The sequence below is a fragment of the Eucalyptus grandis genome, chromosome 8 (genome assembly GCF_016545825.1).
Source record: "Eucalyptus grandis isolate ANBG69807.140 chromosome 8, ASM1654582v1, whole genome shotgun sequence".
In the NCBI taxonomy this organism is placed as follows: Eukaryota; Viridiplantae; Streptophyta; class Magnoliopsida; order Myrtales; family Myrtaceae; genus Eucalyptus; species Eucalyptus grandis.
Genome location: NC_052619.1, coordinates 29233672 through 29252086, shown reverse-complemented (window position 1 = coordinate 29252086; position 18415 = coordinate 29233672). Strand labels below are relative to the sequence as shown.

The 18415-nt window shown below is 39.2% G+C and overlaps 1 protein-coding gene across 1 annotated transcript; it reads left to right on the top strand.

Annotated features, from left to right (window-relative positions):
• The first annotated feature begins 13714 nt into the window (after positions 1–13714).
• On the top strand, positions 13715–18109 carry LOC104414031 (ACT domain-containing protein ACR1). Its single transcript, XM_010025021.3, is given in 10 exon segments — positions 13715–14087; positions 14829–14942; positions 15108–15153; positions 15707–15821; positions 15992–16059; positions 16356–16839; positions 16842–17029; positions 17380–17484; positions 17566–17596; positions 17599–18109. Coding segments are annotated over 9 exon segments (1461 nt in total). The 5' UTR covers positions 13715–14087; positions 14829–14868; the 3' UTR covers positions 17949–18109.
• The last annotated feature ends 306 nt before the right edge of the window (positions 18110–18415 follow it).

Sequence of the window (18415 nt, the reverse complement as noted above, 5' to 3'; positions counted from 1 at the left end):
AATCGGACCAATTTTGAGGACACGCCTGATTAAGTTGCATACCCTTACTTCCACCGTTAGTTCCCATTGTTTTTGTTGGATGGAAAATTTATTGGACAGTTTTTCTATTAATTTAAGAAAAAAAAACCAGGTCGAATTTAAAGAATAACAATAATAAAGAGGCACGTGATATTTTCTATCTAAAAAAAATGGACCTAGCAGAAGTTCAGAAATCCATAATGTGTACAAGTTAAGGACTTAAATGCATGACAAAATTTTTAGGATAATGCCGAGTTTCTTTTTCTTTTTTTCTAATAAAAAAAATCGTTCACTTGTCATAATGAAACATAAAAGAACATAAAAGATTTCAAGTAAAGAAAATCCCAAAAGAGCTGCAAAAAAATAAATAAATAAAACCCAGAAAAGAAAGGAGTGTAATTTATAGTTATAACCACGCTCTCATCCAAAAAAATCAAAAAATAATTAATAGCTAATCATTGGAATCATTGGTGATGATGGGCACACATTGAGGCTTCCCTTTAAAAAACCTATTTCGTTTAATATATGTCTAGGTTCAGCCTCTTCAACACTATCGTCATACGAAGATGACAACACTGATAGCAACAATGACAATAACATGTTGAATTACCACAAACCAAACGATTCTAAGAAACTTCAAAATGTACATTTTAATTAAGAGAGAAAAGCTTCTAGATTTAAATTTACTTCTAAATTGAGAAAGGACAGCTTCCATCGAATCTTGAATAATGCTTCCCTTTAAAAAAACCTATTTCTTTTAATATATGTCTAGGTTCGGCCTCCTCAACACTATCGTCATACGAAGATGACAACACTGACAATGACAATGGCAATAACATGTTGAATTACCACAAAGTAGATGCTTCTAAGAAACTTCAAAATGTACATTTTAATTAAGAGAGAAAAGCTTCTAGATTTAAATTTACTTCTAACTTGAGAAAGGACAGCTTCCATTGAATCTTGAATAATGCTTCCCTTTAAAAAAACCTATTTCTTTTAATATATGTCTATTCAGTTGACTATTCATATGAAGATGACAACATTGACAACGACAATGACAATAACATGTTGAATTACCACAAACCAGACGCTTCTAAGAAACTTCAAAATGTGCATTTTAATTAAGAGAGAAAATCTTCTAGATTTAAATTTACTTCTAAATTGAGAAAGGATAGCTTCCATCTAATCTTGAATAAGTCATCAAATCACGTTATGGTCATCCTACTGGCTAAACTGGTGACGACATTCTTGACAAACTTTCAATTGCAAACAGAGTTATTCACCATAACAACAAGTGAAAGAAGATGCCAAACAAGGCCATAAAAGATTCTATATTAGATTGATCGAGGAAAAAAAGAAAAAAGAAAAAAAAGAAATCAAGGCCTAAAAAAGAAAGGTAAAGCAAAGTAGGCTCTCTGCTTCAAAAATTGAGAGCCTACAAGTAAAGCTTCCTTAAAGGAGAGTTTTTTTTTTCTTTTTTTAATTGCGAATTGATGAATGTCATAACCGAAAAATTAATTGAAGATAGAAAGATGAGCATTTTAGGTTTTATCTTCAAGTGAAAAAAGAAAAAGAGAACATAGAGAAGCTGTACCTTTGTCTTCCTCTATTTCTCCGTCATATTTCAAATTGGTCATGTCTGACCATAGTTGCGATAAAAAAGTACCAAAAAAGTTGCAAGTCTATTATATTTGAATCAATTCAATCGTAAACATTTCAATTGAACTAATTTAATCGTAAACATTTTTTTATATTGGTATCGGTTGAGTCCATCTATCTAATTTATATAAAAAAAATTATTGAATATAAGTGTTAACAATTTTATGTGGTATGATCAATGCTGACGTGAATTTTTTTTCAAAAATATTTTCCATTTTTTTTTCTTTTCCTTAATTTTCTTTCCCTACTATTAAGGGCAAGTAGGGGGTTGATGACCCCTCGGCGAGGGCTATGAAGCAGTCATTGGCAACTAGATAGGGATTGCAGCCCACCCTCCTAGCTGGGTGAGCACTCGTAGCCTTCATTGATCATGTGCGAGAGCGGCAATGCCTTACCAACCACCGGGCAAGGATTGCAACTCTTGCTTAGTTGCTTACTAGGGACTCATGACCCTCACTCACAACAAGGCAAAGGGCAGCCATCTAGGGCTAGCAGCTGGTTGTTGGCCCTTTACAATAAAAAGGAAAACAAAAGAAAATTTTATAAAAGAAAATGTCAAAGACAACTCCAGCCATGTAATGCAAAACGACAAACATCTATATTAGTAATTTCTAATTTAAATTGACCAAACAGACTCAGTTGGTATCAATATAAAAGTATTTAAAATTGAATTAGTATCAATTTAATATATTTAATTTTTATTTTTTTTGGGGTATTTTTCCCTATCTGTGTCATTGCAAGTACCTCCCATTGTGACGCACCCCGCCCTCGCCGTCCAAAGAGCCATCCACAACCGCCATGACCACCGCCATTACTCTCTCTCTCTCTCTCTCTCTTTTAGTAATTTTTTTAATATTAAAAAGGTTCTCTCTCATGGTCATTCAGATAATGGGCTTTCCGCGCTCGTGCTCATGAGTTACCAAAGAGAACTGCTATACTTTATTCGGCTATTCATTCTCCCACACCTTCTGGTGTCGCTTTGTCCTCACAAAGCAATCCATCTTTCAATCTGGACCAACAAATTCCAAGGATCCACGTTATCTAATGGTACGTATGATCGGGCATCCAAATTTTTTTTTGGAATTTTCATACATCCTGTCGGTTTTCTAACTCGAACAATATTGCCCTTGACTTTTAAGATACGTTCATTTTGTGCAAAATGAATGATTTGTAAAACATTTTCTAAAAAAAAAAAAAGATCATTTGTATCTCTTACAAAACATTTTTTAGTGACTAATTATTTTAAATGATCATTTTTGGACCATATTTTTTAAAATTGTTTATTTTTCAGAAAACAAAGTGGACCATAATCAACTCATCGTCTTCCCGCCAACTCCGGATGAACATTCTGATCAATTTTGGACGGATTTTAGTGCACATGATATGCCCGATAGAGGCTACAATCGTCCAACGAGAGAGCAAAATCCCCAAACTCAACTCCAAGTCCACCAAATTGAACATTTAGGCTTTCTTTGTTTGTCTGTGTCTTTGTTATGCATGAGCCCCGCCATAATCGACGCAAATAGAGAGAGAGAAGGTGGCGTCTAGCTGTGGCGAATTGGGCCGACGGCAGAGGAGATGCATAGAATCGATTAGATCTTACTCATCAATACATAACTTGTATTAGAATTTGTATCAAGAGCAGAAAAAATGACTCGCGAAATGCATTTAGAAAAAAACGAAATAATAACACACAAGGTCAGAAGATGAGGAAATATGACAAACAGGAAATCAAAATAAAAAATGTTAATGGAGTTTTATTTCACGAATTTCAAAATTAGTAATTTTTGTTCAATCTTGGAAATTTAAATTGAAATAAGCAGGTCAACATTTTTAATTCACTTATATTAATCACCAAGCATGCGTCCCACCGACCAAATCTACCACCAAATCTTCCCGCTAATCAAGAGCATTTTTGTTCATAGATTTTTCTTTCTTTTTTCTTTTTTTGCTTCCCTGTTCACCTTCTTCTTCGTCATTAGATATGGGATCGAGTAGTGTCATCTTTTCATCCCAAAAGAAGTGTCAAACGGAGCGCACGCTCCTCCACTCCCTCGAATGGTAGATCCCTCCCTCCGGACACACCAGACAAAGACCTTGACGACAGCGATGGCTACCTCAAATACTTTGGGCTCTTCTACGGTGCATACACTTGAAGCAAGTATTGGGGTTTCATGAATTATGTATAGACAAAATTAACATAAACACAGTGGAAACAAATATAATATATTTCTATACATAATTATCCAAAAGCATTGTTTGTACATTTTAATAAAAAATTTGAATATAAAATAGAGTTAAACGAATTACCTCTCAAGAGCGCTTTAAATGAATTGGTTTGGATGTTTTTCAATTCAAGACCCACAAACGTTGGACCTCTAGTTCAGACATACTACCAATGGACGTCGAATGGAAGAGAGAACTTTTGGATAATCACTACTATGATTGTGCTAGCAATCTTATGGAAACAATCCTCCGTATCCTTGATGTTTTAGCCACGGCCCGAATGAGAGAGAATCCATTTTTTTTCTCGCGTACCAACACGCAAAACACACATTTTTCTCTATTTAGTACCCTCCTTTATGCGGCATTTAAAAAAAAAAAAATCTCAAATCAGACGATAAGCAATCGTTGTTGATTGTTCAAGCACGACGCTTTGTGCATGATGGTCAGCAACGCTGACCATCATGCATGAAGCTTCCCCATATATATTTTTAATTATTATTATTATCAAAACACGCACATGTGACGTGCGTTGCACATGGTCAGCAACAATTGCTGACCATGTGCACATTGATTAATTAATTAATTAAATGAATAAATAATTAATCAATCTTTTTTTATAAAATAATAAAAAAGACATAATCTTTATATGTGCATTTGGAATACATTAATATATATTCACTTTGGGCTTGCGTGTGCATCATATGCATGTAAGCTCATGATTATAATACAAATATAATTAAATCTCATTTGATTTAATTTTAGATCGACTCAATTCGATTGCAGTAATTGTAAACACATTTGCAACATTATTTTTCTCTTGTTCCACGTTATCCTAATTGTTTATGGTGTGTGACATCCCTAGATTCATCACTAAGTTGATAGTAAGACTTGTACTAACACATTAGTGCTCCCAAAGGATTAATTGTCCCGATTAATCTTTGGGTCCTTCAAGTCATGATTGACATCTAGCAATATGTCATGGTTAGAAAGTTTTAAGACCATAATAAACCTGTCAGCTTTGACTACAGTGTAATTCAATCCTTCTATCTTACTATGTTCCGATCGAACAAAAACCATGAAATATTTGTCAAGTCACTAATTCGATCATATGCACAAATTTAATTGACATGCATTTTATTCGAGACATAAATAATTTATTCTCGGTTACAACCTCGGTCAAAGATTTCAATGCAGTGTCATAATTAGATCGCATATGACATCATTATTATACATTGCATGTAACAAGGAGAAAGATTCCATATTGCGTACATATGCAATTTTGTATATGAATAAATTATGACCATCAGGTATAAAGACGGATCAACAACCCAGCATTATGTGAACCTATGAACCATTTGTTCGATACACAAGTTAACACTATGCCTCAGGTTTAAGGATTATTTACACAGGAGCAAAGCATGAACAATTAAACATTGACCACGCTAAAAGTTTCCATGTCGCTAATCGTTCCATATGCATCACGTTCAGTGAGCTTGTCTAATACAAATACTCATGTTCTTAACTCAAGCATCACAATACCCACTGACTTGCAATTTGTCATTCCCTTAAGTATCCAATACTTAATGATGAAGTTAATAATACACCGGTTTCAACATGATTATCAATATCCACTGAATAATCCATCAATCGATAATGATTTAAAGATTCACTATAACTATGAACTGTCATATATATTCTTAACGTCTCAATAATAGGTCTAGTTGCAACTAATCTTATGGAATCATTCGTAAATATAAAATAATTGGAACAAATGAATAAATACGTCATTGCCATTAATTAAATAATAATGATATTACAACTGAAATCCCTAATATGTAACTATTACACGGTAGCTTTAGGGCATACATCCAACAGCAAGGACCCTCATGACTTACCTACCTCCAACGCAGCCAGTGAGTCGCCTTAATGGACCGGCATGGCGATGAGCTTTGGGCTGTTCTCGGAGTCAACGCTGAGGATCAAGCTCATCAAAAGGTGAAGATGGAGAGGGCCAAGGAGGTATTGAGGCTGGAGGCGAAGCAGAGGCGCGCTGAGCTATAAGGCAAGATGACTCGGATGCCATCGTAGACTTTGTTGCATATCTCTTTAACGCACTCACTCAAAGCTCAATCTGCCCAAGCTCCTTCAGAAATGACAACATTATTAAGCACTGCGATGTCCTCGAGGCTTCATCTCATCAAGCAACACCTCCTTCGCGAATTCTCCCTGATCAAAGGCACCTTACCAGCTCATCTCGCTGCCGCCGCCGCCGCCCCTTCCTCCTACCCCATCACTTTCGAACCTTCAATTGAACCCTCTCCCTTGAGTCTCTCTCTTTCATCTCCTTCTTCGAGTTCGATTGCCTCCGAAATGAAGACCTCTTTGAGTTCAACGTAGCTCGATCGCCTTCAAGCAATACTAGAGTGAGAGCTTCAGTTTGGAAGCGAAACCTCAGAATCTCGACCTAATCCCTCCATCGATGAGCTCTGAAATGAAATTGTTCTTCTAGTTCAAAGAGAGACTGGTGATACTCATTAAAACAACCTCGAAAATCTCACATTAGAACAAGAAGCTGTCACTGAAGATCATTCGAATCAAGTACACAACAAACGAGAATTTGACTTATTTGAATAGCCACATCCACCTTAGACTTATATGTGAAATAAGATTAACTCCCACCGAATTATTCTTTGAGAAAATAAAAATACTTAGGTTTTTATTTGAAATTTTATCAAATTATTTTAGAAATATTTACATTCTCAAAATAGATTGATATGAATCGGATCTTGATCAGTTTCGTTGCGAGTTTCGTTTGTCAAGTATGCCCATGTCTATCCCACTCCAAGATATTCCCCGTTGGATTGATCCCCCATGTCACGAACTTGACTAGGTAAGAAGTCCAAAACTGCGGCCCCCAAAATCAAGGAAAAGAAGAAGAAAAACACACTCGCGCCCCACAAACCCAACCCCACGCTCAAAATAATAATAATAATAATAATAATAATAAATAATAAATAAATAAATAAATAAAACAAAAAGCCCTCGAAGCCTCCTTAAAATCTCCTCGAAAGGGGTTCCTTCACGACCACACAAGATCCCCCTGTCCCGTATACCACACGTGTCCTGCAGAGCTCCAGCAAGCGAGCCGCCGCAGCACAATCAAAATTATTGGCGTATAGGGGAGTTTCACTTCGTGAATATCGAGATTAGTAATTTTTTTTTTCAATCTTAGAAATCAAAATTGAAATAAGCACTCCAACATTTCTAATTCACTTATATTAATCAATAAGCATGCATACACAATCAATTAAATTTGTATTCATGCTGCATCTCTCAAAATAGCTGAGATTAAAAGTAATATTAAATTACAAATGAGAACAAAATAATAAAACAAAGTGTGGATTTTGAGAAAAACTTTACCAAATTAAGAAATTCTCGAGCACCCACATCATGCCTTTACTATTTGATCTTATGTAGTTTCCATTTATTTGATCATTTAGGATATAAGAATCAATAGAAATGTGAGTTTGGAAGAAAATTAAAATAGCAGTAGAAGTCCTCTTGAGAACTTCACGCACTCATCTTTACTTTTTATTTGGATACTTCATTCATCAAATATTGTGCACTTCTCGAATTTCTCTTTTCCTAAGAAAAAAAAAGACAAAAAAGAAAAAGCAAACAATTCCCTTAGAAAGTCAAAACATCCCTTTCCTGTTCAAACCCAATCATTGTAAAATACATGGAAGGACAATCTGAATATAGTTTCTTTGCTATATTAATTATCGATCAACTTTATGTCAAATTTTTTGACGGCGCCCAACTCTTTGAACGAGATGCATTAACTTGAAGTATCCAGGACCCCTTATTTTTCTTGTAAAATCATGGAAAAAATTCATATATAAATTTAGTGTCTTCATTTTCTCATAAAAAAGGATTCAAAATTAATTTTATTTTAAATAAGAAATTAAAGTGATAATTTTAATCATAAAAAAGGATCTAATCTCATCAACCAACAAAATCTTCGATTGATAATGGTATTTTTGTTGAAAGATAATTTTTTTTTTCATTTTTTTCTTTTATTCGTCTCTTTTTTTTTTTTTTTGAGCAATCTTTTATTCGTTGTTAACCTTCCTCTTTGTGGACAGATTTGGGATTGAGCAATGTCATCATTTCATCCCAAAAGCAATGTTAGCGGAGCGCGTGCTTTTCCCCTCCAATGGCAGATCAGTCCCCTTGGACCACTCGGCCAGAGACACTGGCGACGACGATGGCTGCCTCAAACATGCCAGGCTCTGGTGCGTACACTTCGAGCAAGGACCCTCACGACTCGGCTAGCTCTGACGCAGCTAGCCGAGTCACTCGATGGATCGGCATGGCGACGAGCTTCGGGCAATTCTCGGAGTCGATGTTGAGGTTCAAGCTCCTCAAGGTGAAGATGATGAGGGCCTAGGAGGCGTTGAGGCCGGAGGCGGAGCAAAGGTGCACTGAGCTGTAGGGCAAGATGACTCAGATGCCATTGCAGACTTGGTTCCAAATCTCATCCAAATAAATCAAAAAATAATTAATAGCTAATCATTGGAATCGTTGATGATGATGGGCACACGCTAAGAGCTTCTCTTTGAAAAAACTTATTTCTTTTAATATATGTCTAGGTTCAGCCTCCTCAACACTATCGTCATACGAAGACGACAACACTGACAACAACAACAACAATAACATATTGAATTACCACAAGCCAAACGCTTCTAAGAAACTTCAAAATGTACATTTTAATTAAGAGAGAAAATCTTCTAAATTTAAATTTACTTCTAAATTGAGAAAGGATAGCTTCCATCGAATCTTGAATAAGTCATCAAATCACATCGTGATCATCCTATTGGCTAAACTAGTGACAACATTCTGGACAAATTTTCAGTTGCAAATAAATTTATTCACCAAAACAATAAGTGAAAGAAGATGCTAAACAAGGCCAAAAAAGATTCTATATTAGATTGAGAGTGGAAAAAAAAATCAAGGCCTAGAAAAGAAAAGTAAAGCAAAGTAGGCTCTCAGCTTCAAAAATTGAGAGCCTACAAGTAAAGCTTCCTTAAGGGAGAGTTATTTATTTTTTATTTTTTAATTCCGAATTGATGAATGTCATAATCAAAAAATTACTTAAAGATAGAAAGATGAGCATTTTAGGTTTTATCTTCAAGTGAAAAAAGAAAAAGAGAACATAGAGAAGCTGTACCTTTGCCTTCCTCTATTTCTCTATCATATTTCAAATCAGTCATGTTTGACCATAACCGCTAGGAAAAAGTACCAAAAAAGTTGCAAGTTTATTACATTTGAATCAATTCAATTATAAACGTTTTAATTGAACTAATTTAATCGTCTAACGAGAAAGCTAAATCCCCAAACTCAACTCCAAGTCCACCAAATTGAACATTTAGGCTTTCTTTGTTTGTCTTTGTCTTTGTTATGCATGAGCCCCTCCATTATCGACACAAATAGAGAGAGAGAGAGAGAGAGAGAGAGAGAGAGAGAGAGAGAGAGAGAAGGTGGCTTCTAGCTGTGGCGAATTGGGCCGACGGCAGAGGAGATGCATAGAATCAATTAGATCTTACTCATCAATCCATAACTTGTATCAGAATTTATATCAAGAGCAGCAAAAGTGACTCGCGAAATACATTAAAAAAAAAAAAAGAAATAATAACACACATGGTCAGAAGATGAGGAAAGATGACAAACAGCAAATCAAAATAAAATAAAAAATGTATAGTGGAGTTTTATTTCGTGAATTTCGAAATTAGCAGTTTTTGTTCAATCTTAGAAATTTAAATTGAAATAAGCACGTCAACATTTTCATATCACTTAAATTAATCACCAAGCATGCGTCCTGCCAACCAAATCTTCTAGCTAATCAAGAGCATTTTTGTTCATAGATTTTCTTTTTCTCTTTTCTTTCCTGTTCACCTTCTTCTTCGTCATTAGATATTGAATCGAGTAGTGTCATCTTTTCATCCCAAAAAAAGTAGTGTCAAACGGAGCGCACGCTCCTCCCCTCCCTCGAATGGTAGATCCCTCCCTCCAAACCACACCAGACAAAGACCTTGGCGACAACGATGGCTACCTCAAATACTTTGGGCTCTTCTACGGTGCGCCCGCTTGAAGCAAGACTTTGTTGCATATCTCTTTTAACACGCTCACTCAAAGCTCAATCTGCCCAAGCTCCTTCAGAAATGACAACATTATTAAGCACTGAAATGTCCTCGAGGCTTCATCTCATCAAGCAACACCTCCTACGCTAATTTTCCCTGATCAGAGGCAGCTTACCAGCTCATCTCGCCGCCGCCGCCGCTGCTCCATCCTCCTACTCCATCATTGTCGAACCTGCAATTGAACCCTCTCACTCCGAGTCTCTCTCTTTCGTCTCCTTCTTCGACTTCAATTGCCTTCAAAATGAAGCTCTCTTTGAGTTCATCGTAGCTCGATCGCCTTCAAGCAAAACTAGAGTGAGAGCTTCAGTTTGGCAGCGAAACCTCAGAATCTCAACCTAATCCCTCCATCGATGAGCTCTAAAATGAAATTGATCTTTGAGTTCAAAGAAAGACTGATGATATTCATTGAAACGACATAAAAAATCTCACATTAGAGCAAGAAGCTGTCACTAAAGATCATTCGAATCAAGCACGCAGCAAATAAGAATTTAACTTATTTGAATTGCCACATTCACTTTAGACTTATATGTGAAATAAGATTAACTCTGACCGAACTAGTTTTTAAGAAAATAAAAACACTTAAATTTTTATTTGAAATTTTCTCAAATCATTTTAGGAATTTTTACATTTTCAAAATAGGTTGATATAAATCGGATCTTGATCAGCTTAGTTTCGTTGTGAGTTTCGCTTGTCAAGTTTGCCCGTGTCTATCCTACTCCAAGATCTTCCCCGTTGGATTGAACCCCCATGTCACGAACTTGACTAGGTAAGAAGTCTAAAACCGCGGCCCCCAAAATCAAGGAAAAGAAAGAAGAAAAAACACACTCGCGCCCCCACACAAACCAACCCCCACGCCCAAAAAAAAAAATAAACAAAGAAACAAAAAGCCCCACGCCCAAAAAAAAAAAACGCACACAAGATCCTCCTGTCCCGTATCCCACACGTGTCCTGCAGAGCTCCAGCATGCGAGCCGCCGCAGCACAATCAAAATTGGTGTATAGGGGAGTTTTACTTCCTGAATATCGAGATTAGTAATTTTTTTTTTTCAATCTTAGAAATCAAAATTGAAATAAGCACTCCAACATTTCTAATTCGCTTATATTAATCAATAAGCATGCATACACAATCAATTAAATTTGTATTCATGCTGCATCTTTCAAAATAGATGAGATTTAAAGTAACCTTAAGTTACAAATGAGAATAAAATAATAAAGCGAAGTGTGGATTTTGAGAAAGGATTTTGAGAAAAGCTTTACCCAATTAAGAAATTCTCGTGTACCTAGATCATTCATTTACTATTTGATCTTTTGTAGTTTCTATTCATTTGATCATTTAGCATATAAGAATCAATAGAAATGTTTGGACGAAAATTAAAATAGCAGTAGAAGTCCTCTTGAGAACTTCACGCGTCTTTACTATAATTTGGATACTTCATTCACCAAATATTGTGCACTTCTCGATTTTCTCTTTTCCCAAGAAAGAAAGAGAAGAGAAAAACGCAAACAATTCCCTTAGAAAGTCAAAACATCCCTTTCCTCTTCAAACCCAATCATTTTAAAATACATAGAAGGACAATCTGAATATACTTTCATTGCTATATTAATTATCGATCAACCTTAGGTCAAATTTCAACGGCGCCCGACTTCTTGAATCAGATGCATTAATTTGAAGTATCAACAACCCCTTATTTTTCTGGTAAAATCATGGAAAAAATTCAAATATTAGTTTGAAGTACCTTCATTTCTAAAAAATAAAAAAATCAAAATTGACTTTATTTCAACTAAGAGCTTGAAATGATAATGTCAATCTTAAAGAAGGGTCTAATCTCGTAGCTGGCCAAATCTTCCGACTTATAAGGGCATTTTTGTCCAAAGATATATATATTTTCATTTTTTTATTTTTTTTTTTTTTTTTTCTTTTATTCGCCATTAACCTTCTTCTTTTTCGACATATTTGGGATTGAGCAATGTCATCTTTTCATCGCAAAAGCAATGTTGAGTGGGGCGCCCGCACCTCTACCCCTCCAATGGCAGATCAGTCCCCCCGGACCACTTGGCCAGGGACACTGGCGACGACGATGGCTGCCTTAAACATGCCAGGCTCTTCTACGGTGCGTACACTTCGAGTAAGGACCCCCACGACTCGGCTAGCTCTGATGCGGCTGGCGAGTCACTCGATGGACCGGCATGGCAACGAGCTTCGGCCAATTCTCTGAGTCGATGCTGAGGTTCAAGCTTGTCAAGGTGAAGATGACGAGGGCCTAGGAGGCGTTGAGGCCGGAGGCGGAGCAAAGGTGCACTGAGCTGTAGGGCAAGATGACTCAGATGCCATTGCAGACTTGGTTCCAAATCTCTCTAATCCACTCACTCAAAGCTTAATCTACCCAAGCTCCTTAAAGAATGGCGACATCATTGAGCATTGAAGTGTCCACAAGGCTTCAGCTCATCAAGCAACACCTCCTCGGCAAATTCTCCCTAATCGGAGCCACCTTACAAGCTCATATCACCATTGCGGCCGCCACCCCATCCTCCTACTCCATCACTGTGGAACCTGCAATCGAACCCTCTCACTCCAAGGGTCTCTCCTCCATCTTCTTCTCCGACTTCGATTGCCTCCCAAATGAAGATCCGTTTGAGTTCGACGTCAGCTCGATTGCCTTCGAGTAGAACCAGAGCGAGAGCTTCAGTTTTGAGACGAAAGCTCAGAAGCTTCACCTAATCCTTATAATGTTAGCAAATTCAAGCTCATTGATGAGCTTTTCAAATGGAATCGTTCTTCGAGTTTGAAGAAAAACTGATAATATTCATTGAAACAACCTCAAAAACCTCATAGTTGAGCAAGATGTCGTCATTGAAGATCGTTGAAATCAAGCATGCATCAAATAAGAAGTTGAACAGAGGAGATGAAGAAAAGTTATTGTCTTTGGATGAAAATATTATTAATTAAAATTATTTAAGCCAAATTGACAATATCGTAGACCCTTATTTGAAATTGTTATATCTTTTCAAACTCATTTAAAATAAAATCAATTTTAAGCCCTATTTTGATCAAATGAAGACGTTTAAAATTTTTATTTAGAATTCTTTTTCAAAAATAATTAGATTCCTAAATTAGAGTAATATGAACTGTCGTCAGATCCTAATTAGTTTTGTTAAGACTTATCAAGTCTGCCCATGTCTATCCCCACTCCCAAGAACCCTCCCGTCGGATCTATCTTCCATGTCACGAATTTGACTTGGTAAAAAGGTCCAAACCGCGGCTCCCCAAAATCAAGGAAAGCAAAAAGGAGGAAACATTTTTCCCCGCTTGGAAAGAAAAGCCCTTGAAGCCTCCTTAAAATCTCCACGAAAAGGGGTGTTCCTTCACGACCACACAAGAAGAAGATCCCCCCTGTCCCGTATCCCACACGCGTCCTGCAGATCTCCAGCATGCGAGCCGCCGCGGCAGCACGGCGGACAGCGTGTACTCGCGCTGTCTCTCGCCACGTGTCGCCCCCCGCCTTACGTGGCAGCGGGATCGAGAAAACCCTAAAATCTCGTCCTCCCTCCCTCCCTCCCTCCCTCTGTGCGACCCACGTTGTAAACGCCCTTAAAAAGCCAATCGAAGAGAGAGATTACGCAGCAAAAGCGTCACGCCCCCACCTTTCCGTGGTCCCCCTTCTCGTATATATAAGCGGACGGCAGTATTTAAGATCTGTCGTCCGGGCTCGTTTCTTTCGGGTTGTGGAGAAGAAACGCGATGAGCGCGAGCTGGGTTCGGGTTGTCTCGGCGCTGCGCGAAGAGCTCGTGTCGCACCACCGCCGCCGCCAGGCTCGCTCCTCCCGCTTCCCCTGCTGCTCTTGCCGCCGCCGTTCGTCGCGTGCCGGATCGGGGAATTGATGCTGCGGGGGCGGGGACGTGCCGAAAGCCGAGGGGAGCACCGCGAAAGACACCGGCCCGTGCCCGTTTCGGACCACCTTCGAGCTTTCCGACTTCTTCTGTCAGGTGCGACGTCGGTCCTACGATTTTAAGGGTTTTGCTTTTCTCGTGCCTCTGATGTGCGAATCATGATTTCGCACGGTGGATTTCGTGGGAAAGGTTGCTTTTCGTTCTGGGATTTCGGAGGAAATGAGAGGGTGCTAAAAACTAGTTCTTCAAAGAATAATGGGCGGCGCTATCCTGCCTAAATGGTAAACACAGATTCGAGCCTGGAGAACATGATTGGTGTCGCGTTCTGCGATTCGTATTTGGTTTTCGATTGCTGAGCAGTGCCTCCGGGGTCGATTTCCGGAACTAGTTTTCCGGCGAACTCGTTGAAGCTTTAGGTTTAGGCCTCTTGCGTAAATTTTCCGATGAATTTTTGGTTTTCTTTTTCTTTTTTTTTCTTTATTTCTTTTCCATGGCTTTTTTTTTCTCTATTTTTGTTTGATCTCCGAAAGAGATCGAATTGGTCTTCCCAGATATTATTTATTTAGAACTGGGTCGGCGCTTTCCTTGAAAAACATGGCTCGTCTTCGTTAATCACAAGAAGCTGTGCAAGCCTAATTTGATAGCGATATCTTGGTTGGATATGCTTGACCCGGACTTTATTTTCCCTTTCTGGCGCCAATCTAATCTGGAACTTTAGACAAACGCTACACATCGCTTGCGCATTTGCAAGTTTATATATATTATTTTATTTTATTTTTTTATTATTAAGATGATGTTAATTATGCTAATTCAAGTTCCTGTTCAATGTACCTGCAGGCTGTGGCCCAATAATTTCCATGTAATTGAACAGAAAAAAATGGAGGTCGCTGCTTATCAACCCTACATCGATCCCGACTACGATTCCTTCATCGAAAGGATTTATCCCACCAAGTAATCCATGCTCTAATCTATCGTCTTATAATTTATTTAAATTCATCGTTTGTTTGCTGAATTTGATTATCGAAAAAATGGGTTTATTTGTTAACCTTGATTATCGAAAAGATTGGCTTGTTTGAAGGTGTGTTTTATCTTCTTCTTCTTTTTCCCTTCCCGCAGGGTTTGCATCGACAACGAGACCTGCCGAGACTGCACTCTTGTGAAGGTCAGATTGACAAAATATATTTCTGTTTCTTTCTATCTTTTTATTATTTTTCTGTATAACTTTTTCTGCGAAAGAGTAGCGATTATAAAATTAAATCCTTGCTGGTGGATGACGAGATAGTGTCCTTTACATAAAATTATTTTTTAATTCAATCCTGCAAGATCCAAAAGGGGGTTCTGCTGGGTGAAAGGTCCTGCCCATAGATGTGAAAACGACTGAGGAAGATACCGCGACATTGCCCACCATTTGCGGATTAGTCCCGCGGATTAAACTAATTAATTTTTTAATCGAAAGATTCGTGGGTGCGGCCACGGTAATCTTCTTGTTGTTGTTCCTCCATTAACGTTGTTAATTAATTACTTAACAAGATTCCAATTGAACTCCTCGTCTATAGTCGATGAACCATGAGATTCCCACTTGAGAATTAATAATTTTACCGTGATATTTTGCACTATATATACATTCATATGACGTGTAAAAAGATGGACCTTTCAATTATTTTTTTGTTGGTATTGTAATTAATTTTGGTTTCTTTCTGGGGGGGAACATGCAGGTCGATAGCGCGAACAAGCACGGGATCCTGCTGGAGATGGTCCAGGTCCTGACAGATCTCGACCTTGTCATCTCCAAGTCATACATCTCCTCGGACGGCGGGTGGTTCATGGACGGTCCGTAACACCCTATCACCATCTATTTGTTACGTCATCACCTCCAATAAATAGATCCATATATATTATTAAATTTATTAGCTGTGCCCGACATTAAAAAAAAAAAAAAATTCATCGATTTAGATGTTCGATTGGAGAAGCTCACCTTTTATGATTTGCATGGCTTGCAGTGTTCCACGTGACGGACCAGCTCGGGAACAAGCTCGTCGACGAGAGCCTCATTCATTACATTGAACAGGTAATATATACTTATATATTATATAATAAATATATATATCATAATCTTTATTTGCTCTTGGCCACATATATAACATAAGTTCTTTAGAGAAATATATTTAGGGAATAATGTGTTTGTTATGTTGACCTTAGTAAAGTGTGATATATCATCTTCTCATCTATGGCAACGATTCAACTTATGGTAGAATTCATTTTCACTGAATTGTTTTTGCACAAGTTTGAGGTTAGAAATGTTTTGTACTTGTTTTTGATGTTTAGTGGAGTGGATATAGCGTGATCCTATGCATCATTTGGCAGGCTTTGTGTGCGACAAGGCGAGCGGGTCTCACCAAAGAAATACAAGGATCATCGCAAAGGAAGCATTTTGGACCTCGCCACATGTCCTCCGAGCACACGGTGCTGGAGATGACGGGGACGGACCGACCGGGCTTGCTCTCAGAAATGTCGGCCGTCCTGGCCGAGCTGGCATGCCACATCGCCTCAGCCGTGGCATGGACCCACCACGATCGGGCTGCATGCATATTCTATGTGGAGGACGGGGTGAGGAGCGGACCCATTACGGACCTGAGGCGCCTGGCCCAGATAGAGGAGCAGCTGGAGAACGTGGTCGAGGCCCACCACGCCAAGGGGGAGAGGAGGAGCGTGAGGCTGACTGGCCCCATGGCCGGGCAGACGCATGCCGAGCGGCGGCTCCACCAGCTGATGTTTGCCGACATGGACTATGAGCAGTGCCGCTGCTGCGGGCACAGCTGCTGCGGGGACGGCGGCAGCCGAGGGGATACGAGCATAGGAAGGGGTGCGAGGGGGCCCACGTGTCAATCGAGAGCTGGAAAGACAAAGGGTACTCGGTGGTGAACGTCCGGAGCAGGGACAGGCCGAAGCTGTTGTTCGACACCGTGTGCGTCCTGACGGACATGCAGTATGTTGTGTTCCATGCTTCTGTTAGCTCGGAGGGCGCTTTGGCTAACCAGGTATTTTATGCTAAAAGTATATATTGAGTATACTTCAATTTTTACCCAGTTTGATGCGAATCGTGAAATTCTCGAATGCTCAGTTTGCCATGTTCAAACGGGATAATGTCCCTAAGATTTATATGCACGTCGCAGAAGATTGGATGGTATTTGACGCTAGAAAATATTGTGGGCTTGCCGCTGTGTTAATGTTTAATGAGTTAGCGTCGAATGTTTAAGCTATTGGGCAGAGAAAAGTAACATGCGATGCGAATTATTTGAAACGATACCATCAAAAGGATTGTATGAGGACGTGCCTTCGACAGTTTTGGCTAACAAAAGGATTTGTACGCTTTGCGGGTGTCGTCCAGGAGTATTTCATAAGGCATCGGGACGGCTGCACCCTGGATTCTGAGACTGAGCAGCGCAAACTCACTCAATGCCTTCTGGCCGCAGTCGAGCGCAGAGCGTCGCATGTATGTCCCCAAAGCAACCTTCTTTCTCATATATGTCTCGTGGGGATTGAATCCTGATTTATCGTTCCCTTACTTTTGCAGGGATTGAGGTTAGAAGTGAGCACCCAAAACCGCCGGGCCTGCTCTCGGACGTGACCAGGGTGTTCCGCGAGAACGGCCTATCAATAATGAGGGCCGACGTAGGGATCCGTGGAGAGCGGGCCATCGGTTCGTTCTACGTGACTGAAGCTTCCGGGAACGATGTGAGCCTGAGCACGGTGGAACGGGTGAGGAAAGAGATCGGGGGATCAGTCCTGATCGTGAACAAGTCCTCGGGAGCGAGTACTCCGCAGGGCCCATTGTCGGCTCTGTCGGCAGGCCTTATTGGCAGAAACGGGGACGAGAAGCCGAGGTTGTCGCTCGGAAGCCTTATCTGGTCTCAGCTCGAGCGTTTCTCCAGCAATTTCGGACCGATAAAGTTATGATGCAAGGTAACGTTTGCCATAGACGAGTGTGCTTGGACATGTGTATTGTAAATAAGGCTAGTAAGCACCTTGTGACTTAGTCAACGTAGCGACGAGAGTAGCTTCCGTCTCCAGATCTGTAAAATGTTAATGAAATTAGTCTACTCCAGTTCAAGTTCTCCTGTGCAAGTTTCTGCTGGTCTTTGCAGTCCCACAACTTACTCGTAGCGTTGAAATATAAGAGTTTCGTGCCGACAATGTTTCGTGAAATTCGCCAATTGAAATGCACGACGTAAGTAATCGTGTAGCGCCGGGGTTTCGCGGCTCGATAGCGAAAGGATTATATTGGGTGACTGCGATGATATGTTTCAAACTATCGATGGTGTAGCATGACTAATGAGAAAGTGACTGACGATTATCACTTGTTACGTAGAGTCGCATTGATAATGGGTTTTCTCCAAATTCTTTTTTCTTGGTACTCTTACTAG